This window comes from Mastomys coucha, unplaced genomic scaffold (genome assembly GCF_008632895.1).
Source record: "Mastomys coucha isolate ucsf_1 unplaced genomic scaffold, UCSF_Mcou_1 pScaffold2, whole genome shotgun sequence".
NCBI classification, from domain to species: Eukaryota; Metazoa; Chordata; class Mammalia; order Rodentia; family Muridae; genus Mastomys; species Mastomys coucha.
The window spans coordinates 17,937,236-17,953,336 of NW_022196902.1; the positions used below are offsets into that span (position 1 = coordinate 17,937,236).

At 40.3% G+C, this 16,101-nt stretch overlaps 1 protein-coding gene across 20 annotated transcripts in view; it reads left to right on the plus strand.

The window, feature by feature from the left end:
* Epb41l2 (erythrocyte membrane protein band 4.1 like 2) overlaps nt 1–16,101 on the plus strand; it is a 177,774-nt gene that overhangs the window by 93,677 nt on the left and 67,996 nt on the right. For 19 of the 20 annotated variants that reach the window (XM_031380632.1, XM_031380636.1, XM_031380639.1 and 16 more), the window contains 2 exons: nt 632–1,116; nt 1,960–2,175. In XM_031380632.1, the coding sequence (XP_031236492.1) occupies nt 646–1,116; nt 1,960–2,175 (687 nt within the window). In that variant the 5' untranslated portion in view covers nt 632–645. Of the gene's footprint in view, nt 1–471; nt 1,117–1,959; nt 2,176–16,101 lie in introns of those variants that run through there. The other variant, XM_031380623.1, reaches the window with a different exon arrangement.

Below are 16,101 nucleotides of genomic sequence, written 5' to 3' on the forward strand. Positions count from 1 at the left end.
ACTTTTCTTACACACACACACACACACACACACACACACACACACACACACACAGACACACACACACAATGTTTGAGACTGGGTAGGGTAGAGGCTTGGAGGTCTGATTTTGGCTTTAATATTTTCAGAAGCTTAACTTTTCAAATAGTGCAGGTGATTCAGGATATAACACTAGAATGCAAAATAATAGTACAGTTTTGTTTCACTAGGTTTTTATTGCTGTTAAGCACCTAACATTTAAAAGTGCTTTTCTTAATACTTACTAATATGACTGACAGTGTCTCCTTAATAAAGAATAAAGGACAGAAATAAAAGAGAACCACAAACATTAGACGTGCTGTGTAGTTGTATAACTAGTTGGGGTCAAATAACAGTAATGACTCTTTCTTGAGTCTGGGTGACTTTGTGCTCCGGCTTTGCAGAGTGTACACCATTGTGATGCGGCTGCATTCCTAGAGTTCCGATAGAGCGAGTCTTCTTGTGTTGACCTGGGCCTTCCGCCTTAGCAGTGCTTGTTCTGGTTTCTCTGCTGTTCCTCTTCCCACCCTGCCTTTCCCTTTCCATCCCCTCACCACTAGATTGAAAGTGGGAAAGTCTAAAGTATTATTTTGTGGTCCTTTTTTTGTTTCAGTGTAAGCTGTAATCATGACTACTGAAGTTGGCTCTGCATCTGAAGTGAAGAAGGGCTCTGACCAGGCTGGAGCAGATGCCCCCAAGGAGAAAGCTAAAGAAGTAGTAGAAAATGAGCAGAATCCAGTATCTGAGCCAGAGGAAGAAAGAGGTTCCCAGCCGGGTCCTACAGTTGAACGCCAAAGCAGTCCCCACCAGCGGAAACGGGGAAAGGACCCGTCTGAGAACAGGGGCATCTCTCGCTTCATACCCCCGTGGCTTAAGAAGCAGAAGTCTTACAATTTAGTAGTAGCCAAAGATGGAGGAGATAAGAAAGAGCCTACTCAAGCTGATGTGGAAGACCGGATCTTAGACAAAGAGGAATCCCTTCCTGAAAAAGAGAGTCGGGCTAAGGGTGATGCAGAAGAAATGGCTCAGAGGAACCTGGAGGTTAAGGTGGAGGTCAGGGAAGAAAAACCAGCCTTGAAAAGCAGCGCTGAGACCCAGGTAGGTTGGAGAAGACCAGAATGAGGGCATCCATAACGGGCTGGGGCCGGGGTGAGGACACAGCACACGGGGAAAAGGGCTGGCTGGTTTGGGATCATTTCCCCCTTCTGTATCGACATACTACCTCAGCCTAGTGTGTCTGGAATACAAAACTTGGATTCTTAAACTTCAGTCTTCCCTGTGAGTCTTAAAAACTGTTTCCAAACAACAAAATCAAACCAAAGAGCCACCGCCACAGCAAGGAAACACACATGACCCTGCCTTAACCGTCCCTGTTTCTACCCTCCCACCTCTGCTGTTACGTGGGTGCCCTTTCATTTACCTCTGCCTTATTCAAGTAACTAGTGGACACTCTCTGTCTCTGTCTCTGTCTCTGTCTCTGTCTCTCTCTGTCTCTCTGTCTCTCTCTCTCTCTCTCTCTCTCTCTCTCTCTCTGTGTGATTTGCATATGTGGTTTGCCTGTGGAAGTCTAGGTTTTCTTGTAGCTTAGGGTTTTAGAAACTGTTATTTCAGTTATTAAAGTAGAGCTGCTGGGATATGGTTTCTGTTATTCATTTAATGCTTACATCACTAACCTGGCAAAGTAATGGGTAATAAAAATGATACAAGAAAGGGTAAAAATCTTAAAAGCCTTAAGTTTAAAGCCGTTAGACTGAAAATGCTGTTTCTCATTAAAGACTATTCCTGGGACTGAGGGTGAGGCTGGAGCACTTGCTCCTGTGTTCCTAGCCTGGGGAGGTTACCAGTCTGCACACAAGTAGGCTTTGATCACTTTTGTTCTTAGTAATTTTGTCTTCTACAAGTTGGTTAACTTTAATGTGGACTCAATTTTTGTTTTGGCAGTCTGCTGAAGAAGTGAGGAAGGACAAGGAGGAGGAAACAATACAAGACACACAGGAAGAGAAACTGGAAGGAGGTGCAGCCAAAAGAGAGACGAAGGAAGTACAGACAAGTGAGCTGAAGGCAGAGATGGCCTTTCAGAAAGCCACCAAGAAGACCAAGACTGTCCTGGCCAAAGTGACCCTCCTAGATGGCACGGAATACAGCTGTGACCTTGAGGTGAGGCAAGGACAGAGAAGAGAGTCCTCTGTCCTCCTCATGGTAGAAAAAAAGCAATCTGCTATCTTGGTGGCACAATGAGTCTGTGCTCCTTTCCCCAAGTTCCTATAGGCCAAGTTGTTGTAATTGTGCTTTTACAATGTTAACTGCCATGTAGAAAGAACACCATTGTTTCCATGTCAGACAGCACCTCCTAACTCTGGGTTAATCAGGGGCGATGCTCTGCCATGGCCATTCAGTCTCGTATGGTTGTGTCTGTTCTGAAAGATACGCTCTGATACCACCTCTATAGGTTCTGGCTCTAATTTCACTTTCTAGTATGTTCCATAGCACTACAGTTTATTTTGACTTTGGAATTTTTTATGCCTTTGATTTAGAATTTTCATTCAATGTGTGAGTAAGTATACACATGGGCGTGTTGTGGAGAATTTTCCTTTTTCTAGAATCCAAGTTTTTTGTTGCATTGTGCTCAGAATGTGGTGTAAAGTAGAGATTCTGTTGTGTTTAAGACTCACTCCAAGATATCTAGTCAGCATAGGTGTCATAGAGTTTCGTAAGCATGGCATTCTGGTCTTTATACAGAGTTTGGATTTGTCCTTGATCCAATTAGTTATGTCTGTTTCATGTCTGTACTGTTTAACTGCATTGACTATTGATTTCTAAGTGTGTTAAAAAGACTATTCATTTCATAATTTGCCTTAATATTCCTATAAATTTATATCTTCTAAAATCTTAGGCTAGATTATTAACTTCAGAATTATATATTGTATTATACCTTAAATCTATTTTATTAGATACTAATATTACTATAGTAGCATTTTGGTTAGGAATTGCCTGCTTTACCTTCTGCCATTTCTTTTAAAATTGAAGTAATTTGCTTTTAAATTTATCTTTTAACTAGTGAATTTACAGAGCTTTTCTCATAGCCCAGATACCTGTGACTGTTTCAGCCTTCTGAATTTGGGGTATCTATTTGTTTACTTGCTCCCCACTTTCATTGTTCTTCTTTGGGAATTGTCTATAATTTATAGATACACTGATTTGAAGTTTTTTCCTATTGTGCTTGCGTTAGTGTGTGTTTATTAGATCACTGATCTAACTTTAGAATACTGCAAAGTAAAAGTGTAGTTAGTTTTCTCCAATTGATTCTGTTGCTAGTAGAGAGTCAATTGTGTTTCCACAGCAGACCTTGATAATACCCAGGGCTAACATTCGCAACTTAGTCCTTCACTAAGAATTAAACTTGTTGGGGAAACAGAAGAGTCTCATAATTTTGTGAGAGTATGAATTTATATTCTCTTTTTCTGTAATATGGAATTGTTTAACATGCTATTTTAATGAGAAACTTTTTTTTTTTTTGAGACAGAGTTTCTCTGTGTAGCCCTGGCTGTCCTGGAACTCACTCTGTAGCCCAGGCTGGCCTCGAACTCAGAAATCTGCCTGCCTCTGCCTCCCAAGTGCTGGGATTAAAGGCGTGTGCCACCCCCCACCCCCCACCCCCCGGGAATAAGAAACTTTTGAAGACAGTAGATCATACATCAGCAGTATAGCATCTGTATGGACTGAATGTCTTACTCTTTGCAGGCATAAAGCAAAACAGAAGCAGGTCCCCTCCTCCTAGCAAGTGGAGTAGCGCAGAAGTTATGTGTGGTGTCTCCCATTATCATTAATGTTTCTTTCATCGAAATTTTCTTCTCACTGTGGTTGCTTGGTAACATTAATGTGGATCTATGTCTTCTCAGACTTGCTATGTTTACTCGTAAGGAGTGGAGTGCAGAGTTGGTGAGCCGTGGTTGAGCGCTCTCATCCTTCCTGTCTAGTGCTGGCCTAAATTCCTGGGTGATGTGCCGATGCTGCCTATCTGTGCTTCTGCAGCTCTACGCCGGAAATTAGTGTCTGAGTACTAGTTGAGGAAGTGTGTGTGGAAAACTAGCTATCAATGAATTTTTGAGCAGTTAAGAAAGGTGCATACAGTGTAAGGCACATAAGGTTTTTCTGTTTTCTTTTTTTTTGTGTGTGGCTTGGGAGAACTCTCAGTAAATGTATTTCTCATTGTTTTCCATTTCTGTATGTGCCATGCCTGTTGTGGCTCTCCATTTCTATATGTGCTGTGTCTGATTTTCAGTTTTTCTTAGGTTTTATCCGACATGCCAGTAGGGAGGACCTAATCATTTCTCACCCACAGTGGTAGAAGAAGCCATTAGATAACTGGCACCAGCCAGGAGAGGTGGTACTTTAATCCCAGCACTTTGGGGGGCAGAAGCAGTTCTCCTCTATAGAGTGAGTTTCAGCATAGCCAGGGCTCTCCAGAGAAACTCTGTCTTGAAAAACAAAAACAAATAAAAGAAAATTAGCCACTGTATGAAGTCTACATAGAATGTCTACCCACAGGGTCTTTATAGAATAGAGAGGATTTGGAAGACCTCAATTGCCAGCATAAGATTAAAACTGACCCCTAGAAAAAAGGGGCCAAGAATAGTCTTAAAAGGCCAAGATGCCAGTTAAGATTTGGAAACTGTTAGCTGTGGTTGCAGTAGATGAGTGCTAGGGTGTCAACACGTCACTGTACTGTTACTGTACACACTGAGGGCTAGGGTGTCAACACGTCACTGTACTGTCAGTGTACACACTGAGGGCTAGGGTGTCAACACGTCACTATACTGTCAGTGTACGCACTGAGGGCTAGGGTGTCAACACGTCACTGTACTGTCAGTGTACGCACTGAGGGCTAGAGTGTCAACACGTCACTGTACTGTCAGTGTACACACTGAGTCCACATAGGTGACAGTTTTATGGGGTTTGTTTGGCAAATTGCTGTTTGCATGACCTATCAGTGTTTTTGTCAGTGAAGGGTCCATCTTTGACTATCTGATGTAAGTGATGATATATAATATTGAATGTCTTTAATGTTAGGAAACATAATTCTGTAACATTGTTTTGTCATATCATCTCTACTACTTAGATCAATCGACAGAGATAGAATTAATATTCAGGATATGTGTAATGCACTCATATACATATTATTTATTAGTTTTACTACTTTGTAAATATCTGTAATATGTTCATTTCTGTATACCTATATGCATATAAGGGAAGAAAGGATATTGAAAAGAACATATTTGATATGGGCTTAACTAAGTTACCAAGGGTGGCCTCAAACTCCTGGGCTGAGAACGTTGCTCCCCCTTCAGCCGTCCCCAGTATCTGGGACAGTAGAGTACATGTGACTTCGCTTACTCTTTTGTTTTTGGGTTTTCTTTTTTTGGGGAGGGTCCTGTTTCAAAATTCTTTTTCTCTCAGGGACCCCCTGAAACCTGTTTATTTTGCTCTGGAGCCCCAGGATAAAGACAGCTGCCAAATAAACTGGTTTCAAACACTTTTGCCACCTTTGAAGTTGGTGTTCTTTTGAGACCTGAGAGGCAGGTTAAGATTAACACATTAAACAATGTCACACATAGTCTGGGCCGGCCAGTGCCCTGAGCAGATTTTAAGCTCTACTAAATACAAACAAACAAACAAACTTTATATATTTATGTTCATTTAAGAAAATACTAGTCGTTAATATATTTGGAGTTATTTAAAATTTATATTGAGAAAAATGTATGTATTTTCAGTTTTGCTGTAGACAAACATCTACATAAGACTGTTAAATTGATTATTGTTTTATATCAAACAACTTTTATAATACTCATTTTTATTGTTTTAATATTTTTCAAATTTTAAAGAATATGACAAAAAAAGGTATTGTAGGTATTGAAGTTGGAGTCTCTGGGAAGAATTGGGGTACAAAAGGGAAACAAGAATGTGATTTAATTCTATTTACTTAAAATATGTTTTTAAATGTTAACAAATTCAGATAAATTGAAATCATGTATCTTTTCTCATCATAATACAATAAAACTTAAATAAAAAAAAAGAATGTCGGACATATTTGCCAGACTCCATGGTGGAAATGCCTAGCAAAGATTGGATACAGTGCATTAGACCCCGATCATGTAAGCTCAGAGGACCCCATGGCAGTAGTCTGACAGTGTGCTCTCACTTGTGTGCTCTCTGCCTTGGGAAGTGAGAATTCATTGTGACTTAACACTTTTTTTTTTTTACCCAAAGCCTACTATATCTTTATGTATTTGTTTCATATTGTTTAAGTACATTTTCATTATTGTGCATGAAAATTGATATTTGTGTTTTATTCTAAATTATCATTTGATAAATTGAATGCACATATGCATTTTGCATCTTACTTTTGAGGATTGTTATTTTCAGTATTAGTTTTGAGAAAGAATTTCAAAATATACCTAGCCCTGAATGGCCTAAAACTCTCCATGTAGTCCAGCTTACAGAGATCTGCCTGCCTCTGCCTCCTGAATCAGTATTAATCAGATTAAAGGTGTACACCGCCATAGTCAATGAGGAGTATTATATTTTTAAATGAAAGCCATATGAACTTTCATTGCATTCCATTATTTAAGTGATATATGACAACCTAATTTGGTACCAGAGCTTAAGTTGTGCAGAATTTTAGGGTCTTCTGGATTTTGCATGCTGGCTCCAGACACTTGGCTGTAGGGGCCTTTATGCTGCTGCTGCAGAAGCCATTTACTTACTTAGTGTGCTAAAACAGCAGGGTCTTTCCTGTAAGGAACAATACAGTAAGGTTTATTTGAAGTCCTGGGGATAGCAGGAGGTTTATGTTTACTTTTCTGTTGACTCTTTGTTTGTCTTGGGCAAGTGACTTCCTGCCTTTTCTTCTATTCTCAGATTCAGTAAGAATGAAAATATTTGCTTCCTGTATTTCTAGGATGGAGCTGGATTTTCTAGAACTTGTAAATGTGTGTGTAGTTTTGAAGTTGGAGTAAGTATGGAAGTGGGGAGACCTGAGAAGTGTGAGTATGTGTGCACCCTGAGTAAAAGCTCACATTTTCCTCTGGCATGTGTGCATTGTCCCACGTGTTAATTTTGTATGTGAATTGAAGGCATTGTTTTAGCCCACACAGGAATGTCACAACCATTCGTCCTGATTAATGAATAAGGCACAGAATAAGAGAACAGATTGTCAGCAGAGGACAGAGCATAGCAAGGTCTGCAGTACTTCTCTGGACTAATTCTGATGTCCAGAAATTCAATTTGCTATCCTTGCCTTTGGGTGTGATATGTCTTTGTGTCTACTTTTGCCACCCAGGCTTGCTTTCAAGCTACAGTTGTGACCCTTAAGTTATCTATATACTTTTAGTGGATCTAGAAGTTGTGATACTTTAAAAATCCCACATGGATGGGTTCATGAGTACATGTGCAAGTGTATTTGGAACTGGGAATAATTTTTGTGCAAATTTAAAATTGCAGTGACTAGTCTCTGACCAGCTCTCCATTTATTCCTTAGTTTATAAAAAAGGTTTAAGGTTGTAATTGTGTTGAAGGTCTATGTTGTTGTTGTTGTTGTTGTTGTTGTTTTGTTTGTTTTTGCTTGTTTGTTTTGATTTTTGAGACAGGGTTATAGTTATAGCCCTGGCTGTCTTGGGACTCACTCTGTAGACCAGGCTGGCCTCGAACTCAGAAATCCGCCTGCTTCTGCCTCCTAAGTGCTGGGATTAAAGGCGTGTGCCACCACTGCCCAGTGGCAAAGGGTGTCATGTCATGGAAGTGGTAGAAACTTTTGATTTCACTTGGAGAATTCAAAGAACCCACAGTTGTGGCAGCTGGCCAGACTCTTCTTTAAGACACAGATAGCTGGCCACTAGGGACTGTTAGGTGTGACCCCAGGCTGTCTTCCCTCCCCTGTCCGTACAAAATGATCTCACCCAGCAGACACCCTGAGTTGTCTGCTCTCCTGTAAAGTTTCTGGTCAGAAAATCTCTCTTTGTGTTCCTCAGCTACACGATTCTTCTCTGTAGCATCTTCTTGTCTGTAGCATCTGATTCATACGCAGCTCACATGCCTTATGTGTGTTCAATTATCACACAATGGCATGTGAGGGAGTCTTTGTTGTTGAATAGCTGCTAAATTCTTGTTGGATTTTCTTTAATACTTTTATAGCTTCTTTACCTGAAACTTTACTTTCTCCCTGCAGAGCATTAATGTAAGACTTTGCCTAAGTCAGTTCTCCTAAAAAGTAATTATTTCCATTTACTTTCTTGTCCAGAAACAGGGCTTTTCTGTGTATCTCTGGATGTCTTGGAACTTGCTCTGGGCAAGGCTAGCCTTGACTGCAAGAGATCCTTCTTCTTTTGCTTCTAGAGTGATGGGATTAAAGTTGTATACCGCCATGTCCCGCTACTTGGTACAGTTCTTATCCTTTTTTCCTAAGATATCTTGATAGCATTTGTGCTCCTCATATCATCTTCCTCTGACCCTCACTGCACTGACTTGTAGAAATTCTTCCAGCCCTTAGTGAGTGAAACAGTTCATTATATTTCTGCAGAAGGTTGTCCAGGCCCAGGGGTAAGAACATTCTACAGAAGAGAGCCCTCAGGAGTTGGCAGTCCGCAGAGAACTGTGAAAGTTCTTTGCTTTTCTTGAAGTGGTATATTTCTGACTTTGTTGGGCTTGAAAAGGTGAATCAGTAATGCCTTATTCCAAAGTCTTTTCTTTAATAATGTCTCCTCTTGAAAGGATGGTTTTGAATTTTGAGTAGTTGTCAAGTCTCTAATATTCTTTCCACTTTTGGTTTTAAAATACCAGGATTGTTTTTCTGGCAAATCATAGCATTTTGAAAGCAATGAACTTACCATTTGAAAGTAACTCATAGTGTGAGTGGTCATCTTTGACCCTTTCTTCTAGAGATCCTTTCTCCTGGGTACTGCGCTGAGTCCCTGGCAGTTACCACTCAGTAGCTTTGCCTGTGCCCGCCTGTTGGTAGGGAATGACAAAGAGAAATATAAAAGGAGGATAGAACTGTTCCTAGGTATGGACGAGGTTTGTTGTAGATAAGAAGGAGAGTGTGGCCAGAGGCAGAGATATCTGGGGCAGTCCAGAGTGAGCTTAACCCTGAACCTGGCCTGGGGTCAGGAGAGGAAGGGTAGAGACAGAAGGGCTGAGTAACCAGAACAGCTGGATTTTACAGGGAGGCAGCCCAGCCTCTGGGCTGAAGAGTTCAGGGTATATTTGGGCATTGCCAGCCATACCTTGTAACTAACACATGGGACTGAGGGATTCTGAGAGCAACTGGCCATTTGTCTTGGGTCTGAGACATAATTGGTAGCCATTTCTTTGGGCTATTTTTCTCTTTAAAAAATGAAGAGCTATAGTGTGTGTGTGGGGGGGGGGAGATTGTGTGTGTGTGCATCTCTCATACCTCACCACTAAACTAGATATAATAGCTTGCCTAGAGATCAGAGCTAAGTGTGTGTTTTCATTTCTAAATCTTAGTTTATATAACAAACTTTCTATAACTTGTTTTATCACAGGATTAAAATAAACTTGTGGGTCCTTACCTTAAATGTAACATATATTAAAGTTAGACTTTTAAAAAATCTTTTAAGGCTTTTAATTAGTTCTAGCAGACTTATAACTTCTATTTTAACACTGTTGATAGTTTTCTTTTTTTTTAAGGTTTATTTTATTTTATATGTATGAGTACACTGTAGCTGTACAGATGGCCATGAGCCATCATGTGTATGGCTGCTGGGAATTGAACTCAGGACCTCTGCCAGCCCTGCTTACTCCAGCATAATTTACTGCAGCTGTCTTCAGACACACCAGAAGAAGGCGTCTGATCTCATTACAGGTGGTTATGAGCCACCATGTGGTTGCTGGGATCCGAACTCAGGACCTTTGGAAGAGCAGTCAGTGCTCTTACCTGCTGAACCATCTCGCCAGCCCGATAGTTTTCTTAAAGATGATTTTATAAGTGTTGATGTTCTTTCATTTTTTTTTTACATGTTTCTAGATAATTACATTATTTTTTGTGCTTATTTAATTGGCTAGAATGGAATTTTTTTTTTTTGTCTTAGGAGATGAAAGGATAGAAATGCTATTCTGCTTAAAATACATATATTTTTTGTTTATTTTTTCTTGTAAACCTGGTTGTTCCTGGGTATCTAAAGGGGCTTGGTTCCCAGAACCTCCACAAATACCCAGAACCACACAACATAAATTCTTTTCTGATAAATAGCCTAGTATTTTTTGTATGTATATCCTCCTGTATACTTGAACTTACTGCTAGATCACTTAGCGTTTATAACACAGTATTGATACAGTGTAAGTAGATATTAATTTGTATCACTTTAAGAATGAGGACAAAGGAAAATGTCTGTGTGTGTTCAGTCAGATGTATGGTTTTTTTTTTTTTTCTCCCTCCAAATAGGAATTTCTGTAGGTGTCCTCAACTGGGAGGAATTTTTTGAGTACTTGAAATTACCTTTTCAATTTTTTGAATTTTTATCAATGATCAGGGAAACATAAATGACTTATTTACTTGTAAAATTATGTTTCGAGCATATAAAAAAGGTCATTGGCTCTCATTTCCTTTTGCTAGAAGTTGAATGAACTTTAGAAACAGATACAGGACAGGTGACTCACTGGCAAGAACAGAATTCTGACAGTCACGTCCTCAGGCTGAGGCTCTTCTCTCCTTTGGACAGTGGACTTCCTCTGCCCCACAATAGTAAATGAGTTCTGTTGGCTCTGCATACCGTTGTTCTTGGCCTTTTATATTTGCACAGTGTAGTTTTGAGCGAGTGTAGAATGCATAGCTCTGGGGAGTAATGTATGGATTGCATTGTGTGATTCCCATCACTGCCTTCTTGGCATACAATGAGGGCACTGTGGAGGGGCCTACACGGAGACAGTGATGGTGTTTTATAAACTGCCATGGCGTGTGGCATCCTCTGCAGTATGCTGGGTAAGCAGTTGCCCAGATTCCTCCAGAAATGTCCTATTTTGGCTTCAGTTATGAATGCCACAAATAACAGCCCAGACCCAGAAACTGGGTTGTTTGTTTGTTTAAAGAGAAATTTCTCATAAGCTAGTCACTAGTTCTTGAGTAAAATATTTTTGAAAACACATCTAAATTATCTTACTTTATCTCCTTTGCATGTCTCTAATATATTATGTAGCTTCTACCAAAACAAACAAACAAAACCACAAAAGATCTGGGCTGATGAGAGTTGCAGCCCATTCGGTGTCTATCAGCACAGAGACAGAGTGAATCCCTAGCATCCTCTCAGAAAGCCCTGTGAGGCAGGCATCAGACCTGTTATAGCTGGGCACACAGGCAGAGGATCCCTGGACTTGCTGGGCAGCCAGAAGTTCAGCTAAACCCAGTGAACTTTGGATTCCAAGGCCTCTTCTCCAGGAATAAGGAGGATGAGGAAGACTGAACACGAAAGCACGTGTGCCCCTTGACATATGGGCACACGTGTGTGAACCTGCACAGATCAGCCCTACATACAGACACATAGCATGTCTGATCCATGCCTGGAGAGTTGGAGCAGTTTCCCCACTGTACCTTCTTTTCCCTGGTTCTGCAATGCTGAGATGTAAGTTGGGTTATTGAGAGGCATATGGGGGATGTAAACTGTCAGGCTTGTTGGAATTTGATATAAAAACAAAAAATTAGTTTTTCAAAATGTGCTTGGTAAGTTTTATGAGCTTTTTTTGTGATAGTACTCAGGATTAAACCTACGGCCTCATGGATGCTCTACAAGGTTCTATCACTGAGATAGTGCCCCATTCCTGAGTATGGGGTTTTATTGATTGATGGGCTAGTGTGCTGCATCATCAGAACAGAGACTGACACAGTTTACATAAGTTACCAGATAGAAAGCAAAGAAATGCCTCAGCTGACAATAGGAAACAGCAGTGCAGCTGATGTCTTAGTGAAGAAATGGGCACAGGCTGAAAACCCCAGCCGAGATGCATATAAATGTGGGTGTAGCCTCTTCTAGGGCAAATGCAGAGTGGCTTTCTGCCTGTGGAGTTCTCCAGAGGTACACGCTCGTTCACTAAGGAAAATCCGGATGTAGGTTTTTGGCTGCTCTTCTCCCGAGCTCTTATCGGCAGTGTGTTCTTGCTCTAGTGCTTTCAGTGTCTGTTGGTCATGAGTGAGGACCTGTGGGGCTGTGTTTGCCTGTTAGCCAAAAAGGCTGCACTGTGCACTCAACTGTACTGGACTTTTGGCCTGCATTAATAATATGAGCCATTCCAGTATTATCCTACTGGTTTTTAATTCAGTGAAGTGTACTGCTTTAGAGGGCATTGAGGCAAGATAGACTTTTTCTTAAATAACCTAGTCACTGAAATCCATCAATATGGGAGGGAGTCAAAGAGTGCCAAGGAAGAAAAGTCTAAATATTAGGAGATTGGAATATGCTTTATAGTTGATGAAAATTTAGAGATTTGCTTAGGAGCAGAGCTTTGACCTTTGAAGATAAGTAGAAAAGGCTGGTGAATTGGTTAGGAGCCTCGCCCCACCTCAGTTCAGTCTACAGAGCCCACTCCTACAAGTTCTTCTTTGACCTCTGTGTGTGCTTTGTGGTACACACAAAACCCACACCAAAAAAAAATTTTTTTTTTAAATCTAGGGAAAGGATTTGAAAGTCCTCTTTATCTAGACCCCAACCCCCAAATATAGTGATAGCCCATGAACTGACTGATATGTTTATAAAAAGATAAAGAGATGGGGGATATGTCGTATGGCTGTGTAGTCAGGTATGGGGAAAAGGAGTGCCTCTGTGGGCCCATGCTGAGACATCCCCCCCCCCCACCGAGGGACCGGCCACATGACGGTGTAGTATAGAATAGAATTTTTTCAGGGCATGGGGAGGGGAGTTAAGAGGGTAATAGAAGCAGAGAGAGAGGGGAGGAGAAGGGGACAGAAGAGGGGACGAAAGTAGAGGCTGGCCATGAGCACATGGAGAGAGAGGGATAAGGGAATGGGGAGAGAACAGAAAGGGAAGGGCGAGAGCAAGAGAGTGGAGGGACAAGCAGCCCCTTTATAGCGAGTCAGGCATACCCGGCTGTTGCCAGGTAACTGTGATGTGGAGCTTAGACAGAATGCTAATACTAACTATATACTTTTTAAATATATTTTTGCAAAAAATTAAAGTGTAACTATCATTTTCTTCATTTCCTTCCCACAGTGCCTCCATGTCTTCACTCTCCAACCTTCCCATGCCCTTCACATCCACCAACAGCCCCTCTCAAATGCACAGCCTCCGTTTCTTTGATTCTTATTGGTATATGTGTGGAGGGAATAATTAGTCTTTTCTAAGGATGGGCCCCCTAATTGATTATCCAGTACCAAGTGGTCAGCCTTGAAATCATGTATGTACAAGCAACACCTAAATGGAGTTGGACATGCTTACTTACAAGCATATATACACAAACTGCTATTTTTGATACAAGTTGTAAGCAGATGTCTTTCATTTTGCTTGGTTGGCAAATGCTCATTTGTAGTCGTTCCACCAACAGAACTGTAATTGTTTATAAGAAAAAACTTAATTGCTGGACATACTTTTGCATGTCTATTATCCAGCACTCAGGAAACTGAGACAAGAGAATTTCAAATTTGGGGCCTACCTGAACTACATTCTAACTCCCTAGCTCAAACACAGAAAGAATCTTGCCTCCCTAGACAGAAGTGTAAGTGTTACTCTTACAGATATCTATCATTAATTCTACAAAAGAAATTCAGAAATGCAGGTGGATCATTTCAATTTCCTGTAATTTCAAAGGAAATTAAATAATAGAAATAATAATAGAATAATAGAAATAATAGATAATAATAATAATAGAAATAATAGAAACTTTTGAATCATATTTAACACCAATTTACTTTTTAGAACAGCTCAGTTCCTCTGCAGGCCTTTTGTGAATTCATGAAGTAGCTCATATATTGTATTAAACATGTTACATACCTAAATGAATTCTCTCTGCTCCATAGGTAGCATTTTACTGTCTATTGAGTTCATTGTCTGTCCTTCCTAGTTGAATAAACATTTCTTGAGACCATTTGTTTTATTCATCATTGTTTCTCCACTGGCTAACACAGGAGCTCACATCTATTGCTGGGCCAGTGTATTCACCCTTCTAGCCTGGCAAACACTGCAACCATTTGTGAACGGGACAGTACCTACCACCATAGTCACTGCCTGTTCAGTGTACAGTGGCTTTCCCAATCCATCTTACAGATCTTGCAGTCTCTCTGAGGAGAAATTTATTCCACCAGGCTTAATAAGCACCAAAAGTGAGAAGTTAGGCCTTTGAGACACCTGTGTTCTCCATTTCCAGAAAGACTTCCTCCTCTGAGATTCACATGCGATGTCATGTTAATGATTTCTTGTTTTCTTAGATACAGTTGCTGGTCCTTGGCGTTTCCATAGCACTGGAGCGTGGAGATTATGAGTGGAAGTTTAGGGAACAGCTGTGCGTACTCAGCTTCTTCTTGGCTGCTAAAATATCCGTGGCTTTGAGAGGGGTGGAAATAGGAGGAACGGCCTGAGCATTGAGACAGTATTCTGGTTTTTGTGAAATGTGGGCCCAGTCAAAGAGCAGTTCAGCTGTGGTTGATCCAGATGCTTTGGCATATCCTGTCTCATTCCCTTGATTGTTACAGAGAGCTGTGAGATGGTTCTTGATTCTGGGGTGCAAGTAGGAGGCTAAGTGGTTTCCCATTGTCATGCTGTCTAGTAACAGAAAAGTTCCTGAAATGATGAGTGATGTTTGAACAATGGGGTCTGACTGCAGCCCCTTGTGCTGGGGCTTGATGTATTGCTCAGCATAGGAATGCCAGACTCTGGGTGGGTCTTTGGATGTGTTCCTCCTAGTCTTTTAGGATAAAATGTCCAGTAGAGCTTATGTCTGAGATAGAAACTATTGAAAAGACATGAGTTTACAGAAATTGACTTTAAGATGGAATGTATTTTCTCTATGACATGCATATTTATAGACTTTGTCTTAGATATCTCTTAAATATTCCTAATTTTAAGAACTGTAGCCAATAGTTATACATTTTAATTTGTTTGGTGCTTGCCATGTATCTTGTGTTACATTCTACTATTCTCATTGCTGTGGAAACTGGTGGTGGAGTAAGGTAATGTCTTGCCTTCAGTCACTTATCTTATTAAGAGGTAGTAATGTATTTAGTTTCTATAAACTATCATGTTTATAGAAAACATGATAGTAAACATGATAGAAAACATAGTAAACTATGTTTACTACTGTAAACATGTAGATAATAGAAACACATGTCTACTTTAGTAACTTATCTATCAACCACTGACTTAATCCACAATGATGGACATAGCACATTGCTTATGGTAATATAATTTGTGTGAACTTCTTTCATTTACTACTGAAATAGTAATCATATTTTTGAAATGTTGTTATGAAACATTTAGTAGAAGTACCAGATTCTACTCCACAAGATCTCTGTCTGTTTATCTGTCCATCTCTTTCTCTCTGTGTGTGTATAATTTCTATGTACTGCATGAACAAATAGGTACATATTTTAATAATGGGGCATCCGCTCAGCCCTCTTTTATTGGTCCTGCTCTGGTTTCACTGGCTAACTAGTTTGCTGTCTGTAAACCTGTGGGGAGGAGATGCCTGTCTGACTCAGCTTACAGTTAGGATATTCCAGGGTTGTGCATCTTAACTGGAAATGAATATGCTTTGTCACTGGTTCAATGGCAATCACTTTTCCTATATCTTTCTGGGGCTTTTAAATCTCTTTTAAGTTTCCTAAAGAATGGATATTCTCCAGAAAATTAGAAATAAAAGTGTAATTTAAATGGACAAAGCTGGTGTTGTATAAATATTTTGGAATAGCAGTAACAAAGAAATAAGCCTCAGTGCTGACCATCATGACTTGTGTGAGGTCACATCAGTCAGGGTCACAGGGTGGAGTTCATTGCCTTTCTGAGGTCACATCAGTCAAGGTCAGAGGGTGGAGTTCATATGAGTTGTGAAGTCACATCAGTCAGGGTC